Genomic DNA, 18662 nt, shown 5'->3' with positions numbered 1-18662 from the left:
GGGGGGTGCTCCCAGCCCCCTGCGCCTCTCACGGCGGGGGGCTGGAGGGATACGCCCCGCTTCTACCCTCCTTCCCCCTGCTACTTCTCCACCTCCTTACTGGTCTGAGCTGCAAGGGCGCTGGGGCTGCTCTTCTCCCCTTCCTCGCAAGGGCCATCGGCGGCAGGGAGGGGGAGGAGGCGGGGCGGGGCTCCACGCAGCACGCTGGGGGAAGAGGCGGGGGAGGGGGAAGCTTGGCTGCCGGCGGAGCCTGACCTACAGCAGCAGCCAGCAGGGCCAAGCTTGCTTCTGCCCCCGCCAGAGAGAGCGGTAGGCGGCGGGCGGAGAAGAGTGGGCTGGGTCGGGCAGGATTTTTAATGGCCCGCTGCTGCCTGCCGGGGTCCCGCTCAGCCTGCTGCCGAACCCTGACAGCGGGCTGAGCCGGACCCCGGCAGGCAGCAGCGGGCCATTAAAAATCGGCTTGCGTGCCGTCTTTGGCACGTGTGCCATAGGTTGCTGACCCCTGCTCTAGTGAGAGGGATACAAGTCACTGTGACACAAGGCCTTTCTGGGAGAGNACCATTTCCTCTCCTAATTAGGCAACGGTGGAACTTGAAATAGCACTGACCCTGTTATGAATCATTTGTCATCACCATGTACCCTTCTCCTTCTCTCCCAGAAAGGCCTTGTGTCACAGTGACTTGTATCCCTCTCACTAGAGCAGGGGTCAGCAACCTATGGCACACGTGCCAAAGACGGCACGCAAGCCGATTTTTAATGGCCCGCTGCTGCCTGCCGGGGTCCCGCTCAGCCTGCTGCCGAACCCTGACAGCGGGCTGAGCCGGACCCCGGCAGGCAGCAGCGGGCCATTAAAAATCGGCTTGCGTGCCGTCTTTGGCACGTGTGCCATAGGTTGCTGACCCCTGCTCTAGTGAGAGGGATACAAGTCACTGTGACACAAGGCCTTTCTGGGAGAGAAGGAGAAGGGTACATGGTGATGACAAATGATTCATAACAGGGTCAGTGCTATTTCAAGTTCCACCGTTGCCTAATTAGGAGAGGAAATGGTGTCAAAGGATTGTTGACTCCAGAGTAGCTCAGTCATTGCTACGAAGTGCTGGCAAGGGTGTAGATTTAAAAACAAAGAGGGGGGGCAAGCCCATTCATGCATTTGTTAGGCGTGTCTTACTAGACATTCACTGAAAAATGAAGTATTTATAAGTAATTTGCAACTTATTGGAGTAACTGAGCTCCCCCAGGAGCCACTTGTTACTCTACTGGATAGTGCCACTTGAGGCAATCTGTAATAGAAATGGGTGCCATTGTGTAACACACGTTCCGGTGACAACCAGATGTGTTTTCATCTCAAAGTAGGGAAATGAAAGGAATCTGTTTTGTGTATACAATGAAAGGAGACACAAGAAAATTACAATTGGACCAGAATATAACATAATGCTGGATCCTGCAAACAGCATTGCATGAAGCAGTTTGGAGCATCTGGGCCATTGTTATTATTTAGTTACTTTTGAAAGGAAAAAATAATTCTGTTAAGAAACTGCACGTCAACATACCTTTTTATTGTTACAGACACACACACACACCAACACCCACATATTAATATAATATTTATATGTATGTCACATATCATGTGAAACTTCTGTCTTGTCACAAATGGTACTATTCAATTGAGTAAATGTCTCATTTTAAAAGGTGAATATTTTAGCTTTTTAAAAAATACAGCCTGAGTAGAGTTGAATTTATTTTATTTGAGGAGTGTTTTTAAATATAAAGTATGATTCCTAAAAATTCACTTTAATGTTGTTGCTGCGTTACTTCAAACAGAATACGTTGCCTGTGGTAGCTAGGGTGATGGCCTTTGAACAATTCAGTGCAGGAGGAGGCTTTAGCAATGTTATGTTCTGCTATAGCTATAAAATCTGTGAGTGTAATGCGGATTATTTCAATGTAATCGCATGTGAAACTGATCACTGAGTGCCAAGTATACTTATATATGTTAACTTTAACAGTGATGATTTATGTTAAGAAAGTTGGGCATGTTTTTCTCTTTAGTAGTGAACAGATTAGCTTTAGAGGGAAGCAGGCAAGTACATTAAATTAACTTCACTGTAATTCTTAAATTACTGCTGCTCTTGTAGGGAAAAACTATCCTTGTATTGAATGACATGCATTTTCTTGGAGTGAAGTTTCATTTTTCTCTATTTTCTATTTATTTAACTATATTAAAAATGCAGCCATTCTGGGCTCTCGCCACATGTATACAATGTTAATGAATTTCATAATCAGTGGACCAGTAGCTCTGAACATAGACACAGTCACCGCATTCTCCTATCCATTTCATTCTCCCCTCCCCCCCTCCTATCTCCACCCTCACTCCTCAGGCTTATGCTGTCTGCCTTCAAATCTTTTTAATTTCAGCTCAAGATGAACCTCAGGAGGATTACTTCAAAAGAGCTGCCAGGTCATAAATAAATCTGTAACATGACTGTTATAACCAATGCACAGGGCATGTTCAATAACACTGATTTGATAATTCCCAAGAAATCTGAACCTTTTCTCCTTATTTTTTTCGTTTAGCCGTCTGGTTTGTCACCATTTATAGGTTTAATTTGATTTGCCTTATATCTCCTATACTACCTCTCTTTCTTCTCTGCAGTAGTTCCTCTGTTGACTTATTAGGGACTGGGTTGACAATCAAATATCTTGACTGGCTATTATTTGGATGATTAAGTCGCATGGTCTTCTCCAAAGCTCACTGAAGTTAATTATCACCTCAGTGGGCCTTGGATCATCCCAGAGAGAGCACCAAGGTCTCCTGTGTCCAAACACATGCCAGAGTCTTCATATGCTATACCAGTAACTTAAATAAATGGTGCTTAAAACTGACTCTCTATTCCTCTTCCAGTGTCTTGTGAGGAAGGAGCTGCTTCTGCTGATTGCATTGTATATAAACAAGCTTTCATGCATTGTGCCTTACAATGGATGAATAAAATTCTTGCTTTGTCCTCTGGCATAAGTTATGTTTTTTGGGGGGAAAGACTCCCTCTAAGGCTGAGCTACAAACAGAGAGATCCAACATTTACTAGTCTCATGCTGGCTTATGTATCAGATTCAGTAAGTGTCTGCTCTTGCTAAGTGTACCAGTTACAAGTACTAAACATGATGTATTTTGCCCAAAGCTCTTCAGAACTCCTGTATTTAGGCTGTATTAGTCATTGCAATTCCTTGTATCATTTCAGCATTAAGCAGTGCCCTAAAGCTGTGGGTCAGGTCAGAGGAAGGTTCTGAATGAGTCATGGGCCCAGAGGGGAGGCCTGGGAGTGGGGGTGTTGGAGAGCAAGCCCGCCCTGCACTCACCTAACAGCAGCGACTCCTGTCCCAGGAGGCTGGGCCTGGCTCTGCGCTCCAGGTGTTGCCACCTGGCATAGAGGGTCACAACACCACTTGGATTTTGGCCTGGTCACCCCTCCATCATGATGGCCAGGCAGCCAATGCCTCTTCTCTACAGCAAGTTGGGTTGTGGTACCAGAGCAGAGGGTGCTGCTGCAGATGGTCTGTGCCCCCCTCGGCAGAGCAAGGAGGAGGCTGTGGAGGGGAAGGAGGCTATTTGTATGATTTTTGGTGGTCCCGCTCCACAGGAATTTTGGCCCTAGGCACGTGCCTAGTTTGCCTGTGCATTAATCCAGCCTTGGTTTGTGGTGCTGGTGTTTTTTAATGAGTGCTGGGATCTGACAGCAATACCCCATGTGACAGCTTTTCTTAATACAATACTGTTTTTATGAAGTTTAATACAAAATCAGTCCTACTGTTGCATCATTACAGGATTTAAAGATAGTAAATTAGGGTGACCAGATGTCCCTATTTTATAGGGACAGTCCCGATATTTGGGGTTTTTTCTTATATAGGCGCCTATTACCCTCCACTCCCTGTCCTGATTTTTCATACTTGCTGTCTGGTCCCTCTATAGTAAATGGTGGTATCTGTATAATGTATGTATTTATAGTGGTGGGTTGTAAAAAAAAAAAAAAAAAAAAATTCAGTTGATGGGTCGCCTTAGTTAAAAGTTTGTAAACCATTGCCCTAAGATCAGGAAACCCTGCAGCTGATCGTAAGCTATGTGACACTAGTCTGCACAGATGATGTGTGAAAGAACATTTCCATATGAATAAGGCCATCTGCTTTGTTTTGTTTTTTTTTAAACTCTAATGTGGTAGTTCCTGACCTTTCCTTTCTAGTCACTGCCCAAAAACCACCTGCAGTTTTTTCCCACAAACTACCCAATCCCAGCCTTTTTTGACCCATGGAACCATGCGATTGGAGCTTGTGGGGATATTGCTGGGAGATAGTGACAGGGATGTTTGGGTGGATGGGCCTAGAGAGGGGTGCTGGAGTGATGGAACTGTTAACTGGGTGAGCTGGTATGGATGACTGTGAGGTGCCCTCTCACCCTCCTTCACCCCAGCAGCACTCGGCTCCAGGGGAAAGTTGTTCTGAGAGGCTATAGGAGCCAAGTGCCTGTAGTTCAGTTTTTCCTCCCTTTGGCATCCTAGACGTTGACTTAGCTCATATCATATAGAGTTATTCAGCTGTTTTAAGTAAGGTACACTGGTGTTACAAGATTTTTAAAAATTGTGTAAGTTTCATTGTAAGTGGTGGAAAAAATACTCAGGACCCATGGGTGAAATCCTGGACACATTGAAGTCAATGGCAAAACTCTCATTGACTTCAGGGGGGCCAGGTTTTTCACCCTATATGTTCAGTGAGGACCAAATAAACATGATAGCCTGAACTGTTTGAGAGGTTTTTGTAGCATAGAAAATGTACCACCTTCTAGGATGAGCGATCAGTTTTCCCATCGTAGGTAAATATTGATTGTACCAAACTATTTATGATATTAAAAAAAGAACAAACAAACCAAAAAAACCCTGACAGCCCCAGTATCATTTGGTTGGTTTTCTCTGGGGCCTGGCTTACCCTACAAAGTGAAGCTGATGTAAGCTGTCGACCTAGTTGTGCATGTGTCTACATTCAAACTTGTCTTCTGCCAACATAGGCACCTTGTTACAGTGAAACAGTAAAACCACCTCCTCGAATGGCACTGAGCCATGGTTGACGTACTGTGGTCAATGCAGAACAAGCGTAGACACTCTGCAACCTATGTTGACACTAATAGTCCTCCAGTAGCTGCCCCACTGTGCCCAACAGTGACAACTCTGAGGGTCAGGGAGACAGTAAGCTACCCCCCGCCCCGAAAACCGCCTGCATATGTTCGAAATGGCTTTTTCCTGATTGTCCCGCTCGGTGAGCATACCTAACAGCTGTCCTCTGTTGTGTGCAACTGCCCAACCAACTGCGCTGGCTACACATTCTATATGCACTCCTGTCTAGGGTAGACAGGAGAAATTGAATCTCCGGGGCCTGTCGGGAGTCTAGCCTGTGCAGGCACAACTACGGATCAGCTGTAGAAACATTGACAGCTACGAAAAGATTGTACAGAGGATGGATGCAGGTGAAAGAGGACAACAGGGGTCAGCAGCGGTGACACATGAAAGTGAAGGAACTGCAACAGGCATACCACGAGATCAGGGGGCCTAACAGTCAGTCTGGTGCTGAGCCACAGACCTACTGCTTTTACAATGAGCTGCATGCCATCCTTGTTGGAGACCCCACCACCATCCTCAGACGAGCGTGGATACCTCGGAGGAATCCGTGAGATACCCCTGCTCTGTACAGTGAGAAGGAGGGATATGCAGCAGGGGCTCCAGCCATGCAGTGAGCCAGGATCATTTTGAGACTCCATCACATTCTAGTCCTGCCAGCCAAGCATGGAGGACCCTGATCTAGGGGCAGGAACCTTGGGTAAGTGTGTGCATGTATTCACCCTTACAAAGTTTAAACCTGAAAATGGCACCCGACCCAGCCCCATGTTGGCAGGATGCAGATATTTGCTTTCCATTTTCTTCCTAGGAGAAGAGAGAGAGATACAGCAAACAGTGGTAGATTTATCTGCTTTTCATTCCCCTGTAGGGTTAAGCCGGGGGGAGGGTGGGAGACAGATGTGAAGCAGCCTGTTTATGTACATTGGGATATCCCTTGTAGCCTCCTGAGAGGAGTTGTTGAGATCTTTCATGGAGGTACTCCGCAATCCTTTCCTGAAGGTTTCTGGAGATGGCTGCCTTATTTCTTCCTCCTCTATAGGACGCTGTCCCATTCCACTTTGTGATGACTTTATTGCAGTAAACGGGCTAGTGGCATATGGGACCGGGCGGCTTGGGGATGCCCAGCAGCAGCTGTGCTATGTGCCTCAGGAATGAGATATCCGCTAAATCACCACTGCCTGTGGAAAAGAGTGCTAGTATTCAGTGCATTGCCCTGTACTCGAGGGCCGAATTTTTATTTTATTTTATGCAACTGATTAATTCCCTCCTCTTCCCACCCACCCCCACCCCCGGCAGGCCATAGTTACCATGCAGCAGTGCTGCACAGAGGCATTCCAAACCTGAAGTGTCAGTAAGCAGGTCTGATTTTAAAATTTTTATGGGAATAAGAGAGGGGAGTTCTGAAACTTATCATTTGCTTTCTGTTGTGATTATAAATACAATGATACATCTGTTTGTTTTCTGTAGTTGCTCCTGCAGCCTTGAGGGGTTCCCCCTCCACACCTGCGGCATGCCTGATCCGAAGGAGGAGAAAGAAGCGGACTAGGGAGAACATGTTCAGTAAGATCCTGAAAGCCAGTGCTTCACTGGATCTTGAACAGAAGGCCTGGAGGGTGAATATAGCAGACAGCCTGGAGAAGGAAAGCGCAGACTGGAGAAAGTCTTAGGAGGAAAAGGAGAGGGAGATGCACCAGGACATAATGGGGGTTCTCAGCCAACAAACACAAATGCTGCCAACTTCTTGACCGGGTCCAGCGATCCCAGGCTCACCTTCCTTTGCAGTCAGTGAAGAATTCCATTTCCGCAGTTCCTTACCCCAACTCCCTCTAAACTTTCCACATGACATCATGGGCTGCATCCCTATCCCTGCCACTCCAGGCCGGGGGACAGTAAGGAAAATCACAGCTTCACGTGGTTGGTGTATGTTTGGCAGAAATGGACTGAACTGGACACGAATGTTTTTCTAGCGTTCTAATTTTAAAGTTCTGTTCCCATTTATTTTATGAGTTTGCATTGTATCATCTTTAACTGAACAATAGTCTTTGCACTGTCTTTCTTATGCAATAAATTTTTATTTTTTGGAAATAATTTAATCTTTATTACTTCATAACCTATACAGCAGAATGCCCAGTGCTAGTGAAAGCACCATTCATTGTAATTGAACAGGCATTTCAACATCACCAATGGTAATCCGCTGGTCAGGACAGATTGTCCCTACCTGCAGATTTCTGAACAGACCTGTGTTCTTAAAGATGCAAGTGTCACGCACCTTCCCTGACCAGCCCACACTGATATCAGTGAAGTGTCCCCAGTGATTCACCAACACTTGCATAACCATGGAAAAGTAGCCATTTCTGTGACTGTATTCTGGCACCAGCCCACCTTCCTACAAATGGGGATATGCATGCTGTCTGTCGTCCCACTACAGTTTGGGAGCCCCATTGCTGCAAATCCATCCACTGTTTCCTGCGCATTGCTGAGAGTCACAGTCCCCTGTAGCAGGAAACAATGTCCCCATACATTTGCATGACCATGGCCCCCACTGTAGATTTTTCCAACTTCAAAATGATTTCCCACTGATCAATAGCAGTCTGGCATTGCAAGCTTCCACAGTGTGATCGCCACTTATTTCTCATCTGTCAATGCAGCTCTCGTTCTGATGTCTGTGCACTGGAGGGCTAGTTCAAACTCAGCACATGGACCCAGGAATGTGACTTTTTGCATCCAAAAGTTCTGCAGGCACTGGGAATAACTCCTCTTGTAGACAGGCCCTGAGTTAAAGCCACACAGTAACATAAAACAGATGGTACCATCTCACCCTCTGTAATAGGTAACACGCCACAGCATTTCTGCAAGGGAAATACTGTCATATGTATTGTTGCCGGAAGGCCAGTCTCTCAGTGAGGTGTTTTTTTTTTTTTTTTTTTTCTCTTTTTACTCCAACAGGATTTCCGGGATGCAGTGGCACATGCTTCCAGGCAGCTAGGAAAGCCAGTGATTGAGGATAGGATCCTGAATCAGGTCCTGTACTACCTACCTCAGCTGTATGAACTTAATCAGGACCTCCTCAGAGAATTAGAAGAGAGACTTTCTCACTGGTAATGATCAATAAGAATGCATTTTTTCCCATGGTTTTAATATTTAACTCTGGAGTAAAGTGAATTTTACTGTCAGCAGAAATTTGCTCTATTGTAATCTATGTGCTTTTTAGACTCCAGAGCTGACTTCTGAGCCTAAGGACCTAATTTTCAAATGAGGGCACCTTAACTGGGCATCCAAATTCCACATTTAGATGCTTGAATTGACATTTGGGTGCATTAATTGGACATATGCATGTATTTGAGCAACAGGATTTTGGACCAAAGCTAAGTTCTTCAAAAATAGAAGCCTAAAGTTAAGCTTCTTGAATCTGCATTTGGCATCGAGGTAAGCAGCCTGATTTCAAAAAATCAGGCCAAACATTCACACTTCCATTGGCCTCAATCTGGTGCCTAAATATGAATCCAGGAGCTTAAGTTTAGGTTCCTATTTTTGAATTTTTTGGCCATAGGTACATGACTAAATTGTGAGTGTTCGAAAATTGAGTTCCCTGTTTCACTCTACAGGATGAGATGCCAGCACATCAATGCTTATCTCATTTGGAGAGGAGAAACAAAGAATTTAACAACGACAACAGAATTAACATACACTTTTTGGTTTCCCCAGCGAGATAAGCACTAGCTCAGTGGTGGGCAACCTGCGGCCCGTCAGGGTAATCCACTGGTGGGCTGCCAGACAGTTTGTTTATAATTGCATGGCCGCCCACAGCTCCCAGTGGCCGCGGTTCACTGTTCCTGGCCAGTGGCAGCTCGGGAAGCGGCACGGGCCACAGGGAAGTGCTGGGATCTGTGGGCGGCCATGCAAATGTAACAAACTGTCTGGCAGCCCGCTAGCAGATTACCCTGACGGGCTGCCCACGGACCACAGGTTGCCCTCCACTGCACGAGCTGTTTATTTAATAAGCCTTCTTTTTAATCCACTACTGAGCTCTGAAAGGGACAGAGAATATCAGCTCTGCTGGTTTCTAAATCATAGGTTTATTTTTATATAGCTCTGTGCTGTTTTAATTACTTCTCTTTTTCAGGATTGATTATCAAAGAATCGCTGATATATTTGTGAAAAAAGGACCCTACTTAAAGATGTATTCAACTTACATCAAAGAATTTGATAAGAATGTTGCGCTGCTAGATGAACAATGCAAGAAGAACCCTAGTTTTGCTGCTGTGGTTAAAGATTTTGAGGTATCTTCTTTTTTTGCAAGAGAGATCTTAATTTCTGGTTTCTTAACTCTGGTGCTCTTTTGTAAGGCTGTAAAGATTTAGTTTTTCCTCTTTGTTTCTAGGTCCCAGTTGGGGACCAGTGGGGTAGAAGGAAGGAGATGTAACCACTGTGGCCTAGATTTGCAAAAATGGCTAGTGGTTTTGGGTGTCCAATTTGAGACATATTAAAGGGACTTGATTTTCAGAAGGCTCAGCACTTTCTAATAATAAGGCCTCTTTAGTGTGGTTTAAGATGGACAGCCAAAATCATTAGTCGCTTCTAAAAGTTTGAGTCTGGGTCAAATTATGCACAGACTTCTACCATTGTAAACTCATTGATTTGATTGGGGTTGCAGTGTAAAAATGAGGGCAGAATGTAGTCCTTCACATTCTGTGTTTGGTTTGGAATGGAAACCTGGGAAAGTTAATTTCTTGAGCTTCGAACCTGAAAATAAAACAAACCAGTTCCTCTTCCAAAATGCCCTCTAACCGAGCACATGCAATAATCATGCAAAAGCCAAGTACCCCTGCCAGCCTCTCACTTTATCCCCATGAAAACAGATCAGAGAAGAGGTGTGAACTCTAAACATGCAATCCAGAATAAACATCACCGAGCGCTTGTGAGGATTAGTCATTATTTTGACAGAGATTAATTCACTAGTGAATAAATTGTTGAGACCGACACAGTAAGCAACTACTGAGCTCAGTACTGTGCTACTTCCTTTCCAGCAGAAATGTCATAACTTCGGGCATGTCTATACTTACCTCCAGAGCAATCAATTCAGCAGGGGTATCGCGTCTACTGAAGACGCGATAAATTAACCGCCGAGCGCTCTCCTGTTGACTCCGGTACTCCACCAGAGTGAGAGGCGCAAGCGGAGTCGACGGGGGAGTATCAGCAGTTGACTTACCGCAGTGAAGACACTGCGGTGAGTAGGTCTAAGTATGTCGTCTTCAGCTAGGTTATTCACGTAGCTGAAGTTGCGTAACTTAGATCGATTCCCCCTCTCCCCCAGGGTAGACCAGGCTTCAGCCGTAGCTATCTTCTGGTCACAGAGGGCTTGTTTCTCACCAAGCCCCACTAGGTGTGCGCTCACAAATGTAAGCCTGCTTTGCATGGCCAGCATCAGGTGCTTCGATGTGTTGGGTGTATGCGTGGCTAGATAAGCTACTTGCAGCAGGGACAAGAAGGAGAGAGCAAAGGGATGTAGGAGAGAGAGAAACAAGACAGCAGTTAGCAAAGAAAGAGATAAAACCTATCCCTTTTAGTGAAGGTGCTTCTTGTCAGTGTTGCTCATGTACAAGTAGCATTACCTCAAAATAAATGATTTTCAGGCATTTTGAACTGGAAGAAGTGACGGGAGGGCCAAATCACCCAACCCATGGAATTAAAACATGTTGGAGCATGACCCTTTAAAAAGGGTTATCTCTCTGTTGTGTTTTTGGGCTCTGTACCACTTAGAGACTTCTGTAATGAACACTGCAGCCTTCACTACAGTTCTGTCTGATTGATAAGAATTGCAATTCCAAATGAACATGCCACCAGGTTACCTTCACTGCTAGCTGACAGGTTTCCCTTATTTCGAGGGAGATTCATAAAATTCTTTTCTTAGAATGAAGGCAGGTGTTTTGATTTTGCATAGAATTCCAGTGTTTACCTGTTATGTATCTTCCTAACTTGTGGAAAAATACATACTATTTTTGTGTGTGTTTTTCTGTGTGGAGGAATGATCAGATCTGGCTACTAGCAATACTACAGCAAGTGGGCCTACAGATAAATGTTACTTGAGCATAGCTGAGGGCTGACTTAGGCAGCTCAGATTTATATGTACTGCTGTGGAGTTAAGCAGGATAACAGAATGCATGCCTTTTCAGCACACAAGTAAAAGTCAATTGTTTAGAGGCACAACTTCTTTGGGTAGCAGAGAATTGACTATTCGAGGACTGTGGATATTTATTTTGGGTGTTTGTCTTTCAGATGAGTCCTCGCTGTGCTAGTCTGGCACTCAAGCACTATCTCCTCAAGCCAGTTCAGAGGATTCCCCAGTACAGGCTGCTTTTGACAGGTACTGACAAGCTGTTCGCAAGTTTAAAAGCCAGTCCTCACACGTCCCAGGAAATTGGCATTTAGGCCATCACAACACTGCAAAGGATATTTACTTGATTACAGATGTATGAAACTCTCTTAAAATGTACTGTGCAGCTAGAAGTTCTACTCAGTAATATTGGCAGTCATAAAATACACAGGAAAAATGCGGTTATTCCCAGCCACGTGATACATTTTCTGTTAGATAAATTCAGCAGTAGTCGCAAACATCAAACCTTGTTATGGTTTGCTCTGTTTCCACAGCTGTGGAATCCAGTCATGTCATTAGGAGCAGGGGAAGAGCATTGATTTCAAACATGGAGGTGGGGGGGTGGGAAAAGGTCCTGACAATTGAAAATAAAAACGTTTTTCTTTTAATATAAGTTCTAAGCCAAGTACTAAATCCTCTAGGCCTGGCTTTTTCCCCCTGAAATTAGCCATGATTTTAAAGAAAATGTTTTGCCTCCACTGAAATCTTGTCTTTCTCAAAAATGTAACCTAATTCTTGTTTTCTTGTTAACAAAAATTACAGGGTTTAAGTTCTGTTGCTTGGTTTATAAAGTTGTGTGTTTTAGGAATGTGGGGAACATGCATTATAAAGGACAGTGTCAAAGATTTAGAATCCTCTAGAGTTCTTAAATATTTAGATTTTTGTTTTTTTTCATGCTACTGTCCCTTGCTGAGAAATCTAAAAATAGTATCTGTATATGTAGTAACTACAAAAATAAAATGCTCCATGACCCTTTTCTGGCTCTGCAGCAGCTAACCAAGAAATGCCATTTCTCCTGCAGTAGTTAGATCAGTGATGCTGCTGCATAATACAGATTAAGTTTATTACATTGCAGCCACAACATTACGATTAAAAATAATCCCTTTATTTTCAGTTGCATTAAAATCAAAGAGGGAAGGCAGGGAAAACCCTATGAAAATGTTTACATCTCTTACAATACAAGAAAAAGTAAAAGCTTATAAAAAGATATCTGATCATTTTATTTTAAAAGGACGCTAACTTTAGACATGGCAGGGGGACTGCTACTCATTCCAAATTCAGTGGTGGGGTCTCGATTTCTAAAAGAAATCAAAGGCACTTAAAAGGGGTGGAACCAAAAGGTAGGGAGGAGGAAGGACCTTGTTGATAAATGCAGTTGCGACAGAGATCCCATTGCTCAAAGGCTTTAAAATTCTCATTATCGTTGGTTCTAAATGCAGGAGATGAGGGAGGGAGTTCATAGAAAACACTGGTCTTGTAAATCCTCTTCTACCTGTCTGATACCATAAGGCCCCAGTCATGCAATTGGATCTGTGCAGGCAGATCTTGTGCCCATGTAGAGCCTTGTTGATCCTGTGCAGGGGTAAGTGACTACCAGCATGCATCAGATTGCAAGATCAGGGTCTTGGTTTCTAAACAGAATTTTTCTCTGTTCCATGAGAGGGTTGAAAGCTGATTATTTTTTAATAATAGTTCTTGGAAGGAACAGTAAAATACCTTCAAAGGGAGAGCTATACTTCCCTTGCTATTGCTCAGCCTGCAATATCAATCCACATTGCATTATATTTGCCTTGGCCATAAAATGAGATTATTTGCCCCTCCCCCATGTGTAGCTAGATGGTCTGTCTACTCTGTCAATTTAAAGCACCTCTGCTTAATACTGGGTGGTCTCCATGAAAATCCTGCAATGCTGGGACTTTAGAACACACAGAAGGTACTTGGACCCAGCATCAGAATGGGCTGGGCAGCATGAATGAAATAACAGTGCAGGTAATTTTAAATGATAAAGTTGCTGCATTCAAAGCCAGTGGAAAAATTCCCTGTTCTGTAGATGCATCAGGAAACAAAGTGGGCAAATTGTGGCAGGAGAGGGAAAAAAATAATCAGTGAAATGCAGCTGCTGAGCCTCTTGGTGTCGACAGCTGGTTTTCCTTTTGGACGTTATCTAAGCGCTCTGTGTCAGTTGGCTAGGCTTGTTTTTATGATACATTTCCACTTCCCTGTTTCCATGTACCTTTGCAGTGTAGCAATTTACAAGATTATTGCTGCCTCTTGATACTGTTACTCCTAAGCTGTCAATGTCAGAGGCAGATGGGCTCATAAATCTGCAAAAGAGAGGAGTATCTCAGCTGTATTCCTGTCAAATTATATGGTTCCTCCGTTTATTCACATGGGCTTTCACTTCTCCACACACTAATTCTTTGATTTTTACATAACAAGTATTAAAAGGGTTACTGTGAAGGATAGTTAGAAGCCACTGCTGTCTAGTAAGAAACTAAAGGAGTGAAATTCTTCTCTGCTGCCCCCTTCCCAAATCCCTGTATCACTCAAGGAGGCTGTGCAGTATGCATGTGCTCCCATGCTGTTCTGGGATGAGCCCTCTTCCTCCTTATGCTCTCTTCATTCATTTTCTCAACCTTTCCCTTCTCTCTTCCTCTTTCCTTGCTGATTCTGTCTCAGTTCACTGCACATCCTCACCCTCCATTTCTGTGTTTTACTGGGTTGTCATTGTACTATCCCTTCTGCTGTATCTGTAGGTATTCATTGTCCATCTCTCAATTGTCCATCTTACCAAGGGATAGCCATCTTTGCAGACTCAAATGTCTCCTGCACAAACCTGCTGCTTATCTCACTTAAACCCACATCATGTGAGGAACGTAGAATAAATATATTTTTTCTGTTTGTATATTAGGGCCTTGGGAAGTTGAGAGCTAAAAAAGTAGATTTCAGTGATTATATTTATGCTTCCTTTAGTCTGTCTCAAGTCAGGCAATAGGAAGGAAGAAGAAAATCAGACCATATCTCTCATCCTTCCCCTCTTAGAAATTCCACTTACAATAAATAGTTCATCTCTGGTTGCTACATTTCGTTCTAAGTATACTGTATATCTTCTGTAAATAATGCTTGAATTTGACTTATTCCATTTTTTTGTTTAAATAGTGATCACTAGTTTTTTTTTTTTTTTTTTAACTAAGAGGTTTAGTCTCATTGATTGGGTTTTGTTCTTATAGTTGTTTGATCTTGTTAAGTATGTTTGTACTAAATTATAGTGTTTCAGCAAAATATAATGGTATCCATTTCTATAAAAACCCTTCTTTGTAATAGTTTGATGGCATTAACTACAGAAAGGTGGTTGTAAGCACAGAATTTCCAGTGTGTATTCATGGAAAATGAGAGATTAGAAACATCTGTTCAAAATCTACTTTGAAGCTATAGGTTTTAGCCACGAACAGAGGCTACTAGCCAGATGTGCAAAGGAGTGTTAAGTTCAAAATTACATAAATATTATTTCAGCATTTAGCAGCTTCAAATTTAATTGGCTACTCCATAGATCCTAACATAAGAGCCACACTCTCCTTTTGACTGCAGAGTTTCAAATAAATAAAATTATGCTGAAACTTGTCTTTAGTCTCTCTGTTCTCTCTGGCACTTTTAGTTCTCTGGCACTTTTAATTCTACTTTTGTCCGTGAATAAATGTACCTGTCAAAAGAATTGCGCCATATAAAATGTTGTTCATTTGTTTATCTTGGACAAAACTTTAGAGTATGCCATAAAGCATGTATATGCCAAGAAATATTCAGTTCCCTATTTGGGTCCCTGTTACACTGGGAATTTAAGATAACTTTTGGGTCTTAAATTTATGTTGCCATTCACAATGGATAGTTTTCCTAGGACGCCATCATAACACAATGGTCAGTGTGCAGTGTGTCCCCTACTGTACCCGGTCCACAGAGGATGCAAGTTTGTTACCTCTGCGCCTGGCTCTTCAGTAAAAACTTACACTTTTAGTTCAGGAGGTCCCGAGTTCAATCCCTGCTGATGGAAACCCACACCGTATTTCAACTCTAATTTGTTATTTTGGATTATAGTAGTGCACAAAATATGCACAACATGTATAGGAAACCACAGTTCCTGCCCTGGCGAGCTCAGTCTATGAAGATGAGCACTATGCAAAGGTTGGGAGAGGGAGATAAAACATGCAACCAACTTTTAAAAATAAATGACAGCTATCCCCTAGGGCTTCTACCTAGCCATTCTTAGGCCTTGTCTGTGCAGTAGCTTACTCTAGTTTAGCTCAAGGTGTGTGCATTTTTAAACCGGTTTGGTTAAACTGGTTTAAACAACTATGTGGATATTTTAAATTAGTTTAAAAATGACATTATTTTATCTTAAGTTGATTCCTTACTGACGTAAGCTAAATCAATTGTTAAAATGGCTTTTTAACTTGTCAATAAGGAATCAACTTCAAATAAATTGGTTTAAAAATGGCTGATATCAATTTAAAATGTTCATATAGGGGTTTTCACCAGTTTAACCAAATTGGTTTAAAAATACAAGACTTGGTTAACTATTTTGTGTAGCCATCACAGCAAAAATCTCTTGGGATATATAAAGGAGGAAGGAAATAACTTGTGTTTTTGTTGTGGGAGAGAGTTTAGTGTCATGGAAGAGACAAGTACTAAAAAAAAAAAAAAAAAAAAAACATTGGCTGGTGCCCACTAATGCTCAGACAGAATGTCAGGTGCAGCAAAAAATGGTGGTCTTCTGATCCAGCTGGATCAATCTTTTCTCTTTCTCTCCCTCCTTCTACAGTAGAACCTACCACCTTCTCCTTCTCCCCACCCTCACCTGACCTTTATGCCTTACTCTTCACTAGATCCTCCACAAAACATTTAGGCCAGAATGCAGATAGGTTCACTAATTTAAAAAAAATAATTATATAGCAATATTTATTATCATTTGTATATAAAAGATTGTATATTTTCCTGAAAGTTTCTGATTGCATCTCTTCTGTACATTAACCACTTTAGGATGTATAGAACAGACGCCTGCTGCAAATGTGACACATGCAGTGCCTTTAGTGGTACATTATACTTTCTGATTAAATATTGCAGGAAATGGAATCTCCAGGGGAATATGTTTGGTTTTCCCAATTTGTGTGGCATTTAAGATTAGTTTTAGTGGTCTTGTAAGTAATGATCGAAAACCTCAAAGTAAGAAATATTTTGTGGATCAGATGTGCCATCTAGTGGGCAAAGACTAATTTAGCATTGATCACAACCATACTAACACACACCAAAATTTGATAGTTTATTTTATTTGTATTTTTCCTTTATTGGAATAAAAATTCTTCCACATAATAAAACAATCAGAGCATTCTTTTGCCAAATACTGATTATTTATAACAATCAGGTTAGGTACCAACACAAAACACAGTAACATTTGTAATCTTCAAAATCTGTCATGACCTGTATAAAATTGAACACAAATAAGTGCACGTAGTATAGCTTTGTATAGGTGTCTGTTGTCACACTGAATAATTAACGGATAACTGCTGCTTGTTGATTTGTTCTGAAATATAACGCCGATACAAATTATATAATTTGCCTGAAGACACTGCTTCTGTGAACTCTCTTCCTGAGTAAAATAGAGCAACACATTTTTTACTTATTTCACTGCTCGTCATTGCTTTTTTTTTATCTAAAACATTCAATGTAAATATTGTGTGGTGCACAGATATTGTGTAGCTGTGCTGTTGTTGAGATTACATTTTCTGTTACACTCCAAAAACAAGTGTATTAGTAATATTTCAGCTGTTTTTTTTTTTTTAATCCATTAGGGGCTGTAATTTATTGCACATGTCTACCCAAAAGTACATTTTATCCAGCAATTTTTTATGCTTTTATTCCTTTTTATAACACTGGTTCTTTCCCAACATATTTCTGTAATACTTTTTCTTTATTATGCAGATTATTTAAAGAATCTTTTAGAAGACTCAGCAGACTATAGGGATACTCAAGGTAAATGTATTTCTTTAGATTAAATAAAGAGAAGGCTTGCTAAAGATGAAAAATGAGAATATTTCTAAACTTTAACTTTAGATGCATGTAATGTAGTGAACCAATAAACATATTTTTATTCAGTTTTACATTACTATGAAAAGTGACGTTGAAGGGTTCCATGTTTTTTCCCCAAAAAAGAATGTTAAAAGTTTACAAATAAAAACAGCTGTCCCTGTAAAATGAATTCAGGAACTGAAATTCAAACTGTAGTTCGTTCCTCCTTGAGCATGCATCATCACCATGTTTCGCAGTGCTAGTAGAACTAAAAAGGGTCTATTTGTTATGGTTTAAGCAAGCAAATAATGACTCTGAATACACAAGGGGAGCAGTTTTGGGGCGGCAAGTAGGTACAGATTGTTTCACATCTTCATTTTTTCAGTGATAGCTGAGCCAATAACTTTCGTGTGTTGATAATGGATATGGATAAACTACCACTAATGCAACATCAGACATTTGAAATCTAGTCAATTAAAAAAAAATTAATTATAAGTAGTGTCAGGTCTGCACCTGCTCTTGAGTCTCCTCTCCCAAACTTGTGTGCTTCCAGCAATCACATTTCCTGGTATTCTAAAATGTTTTTCTCTCCTTTGTTGCTGTGTCAAGACAACTAGGGAAACTTAACTGTAGCTATACAGGGGAAACAATGAAAGCTGTCAAATGTATGAAGACGACAAACTGTAAATCTAGATATGAAAAAAATCCTCTAATCTTTCATTTTTAGTAATCTAGGTGTTGCTTGTGACAACAGTAGGTTAAAAAACAAGTCAAAATGTAATAGCCAACTTTACTATGTCCCTTTAACTGTGTAAATAAAGATCTATATGGGCTAGGTGTCCCAAAACTATATCTGCAGGTCACCTCAGGGACCTCTGTGTGCTTTTTTGTACATACGTTACTCCTTATAGGTAGTGCAACATTAGAAAGCGAGAGGAGCCTTCTTTCCAAAAACAGTTTCCATACCATTTCCTATACCTGTTTACTTCATGTATTATTTACTCTTGAGTATAGTTATTAGACTTTCAAAATTTTAAGGTTTGTTTTGGAATCATGATACTTGACATTATCTTTTATAGTATCAGAGGGGTAGCCGTGTTAGTCTGAATCTGTAAAAAGCAACAGAGGGTCCTGTGGCACCTTTAAGACTAACAGAAGTATTGGGAGCATAAGCTTTCGTGGGTAAGAACCTCACTTCTTCAGATGCAAGAAGTGAGGTTCTTACCCACAAAAGTTTATGCTCCCAATACTTCTGTTAGTCTTAAAGGTGCCACAGGACCCTCTGTTGCTTTTTA

The 18662-nt window shown here is 41.9% G+C and overlaps 1 protein-coding gene across 1 annotated transcript in view; it reads left to right on the top strand.

The window, feature by feature from the left end:
* Positions 1–18662, top strand: part of FGD6 (FYVE, RhoGEF and PH domain containing 6) — a 104300-nt gene that overhangs the window by 51542 nt on the left and 34096 nt on the right. The window contains exons 6-9 of the mRNA XM_034772960.1: positions 8103–8254; positions 9280–9436; positions 11433–11520; positions 17281–17331. Of these exons, the coding sequence (XP_034628851.1) occupies positions 8103–8254; positions 9280–9436; positions 11433–11520; positions 17281–17331 (448 nt within the window). The remainder of the gene's footprint in view (positions 1–8102; positions 8255–9279; positions 9437–11432; positions 11521–17280; positions 17332–18662) is intronic.

This window comes from Trachemys scripta, chromosome 1, assembly GCF_013100865.1.
Source record: "Trachemys scripta elegans isolate TJP31775 chromosome 1, CAS_Tse_1.0, whole genome shotgun sequence".
Lineage (NCBI taxonomy): Eukaryota > Metazoa > Chordata > Testudines > Emydidae > Trachemys > Trachemys scripta.
Note: the sequence above shows the minus strand (reverse complement) of the source record. Positions and strands in the feature narration are given on the sequence as shown.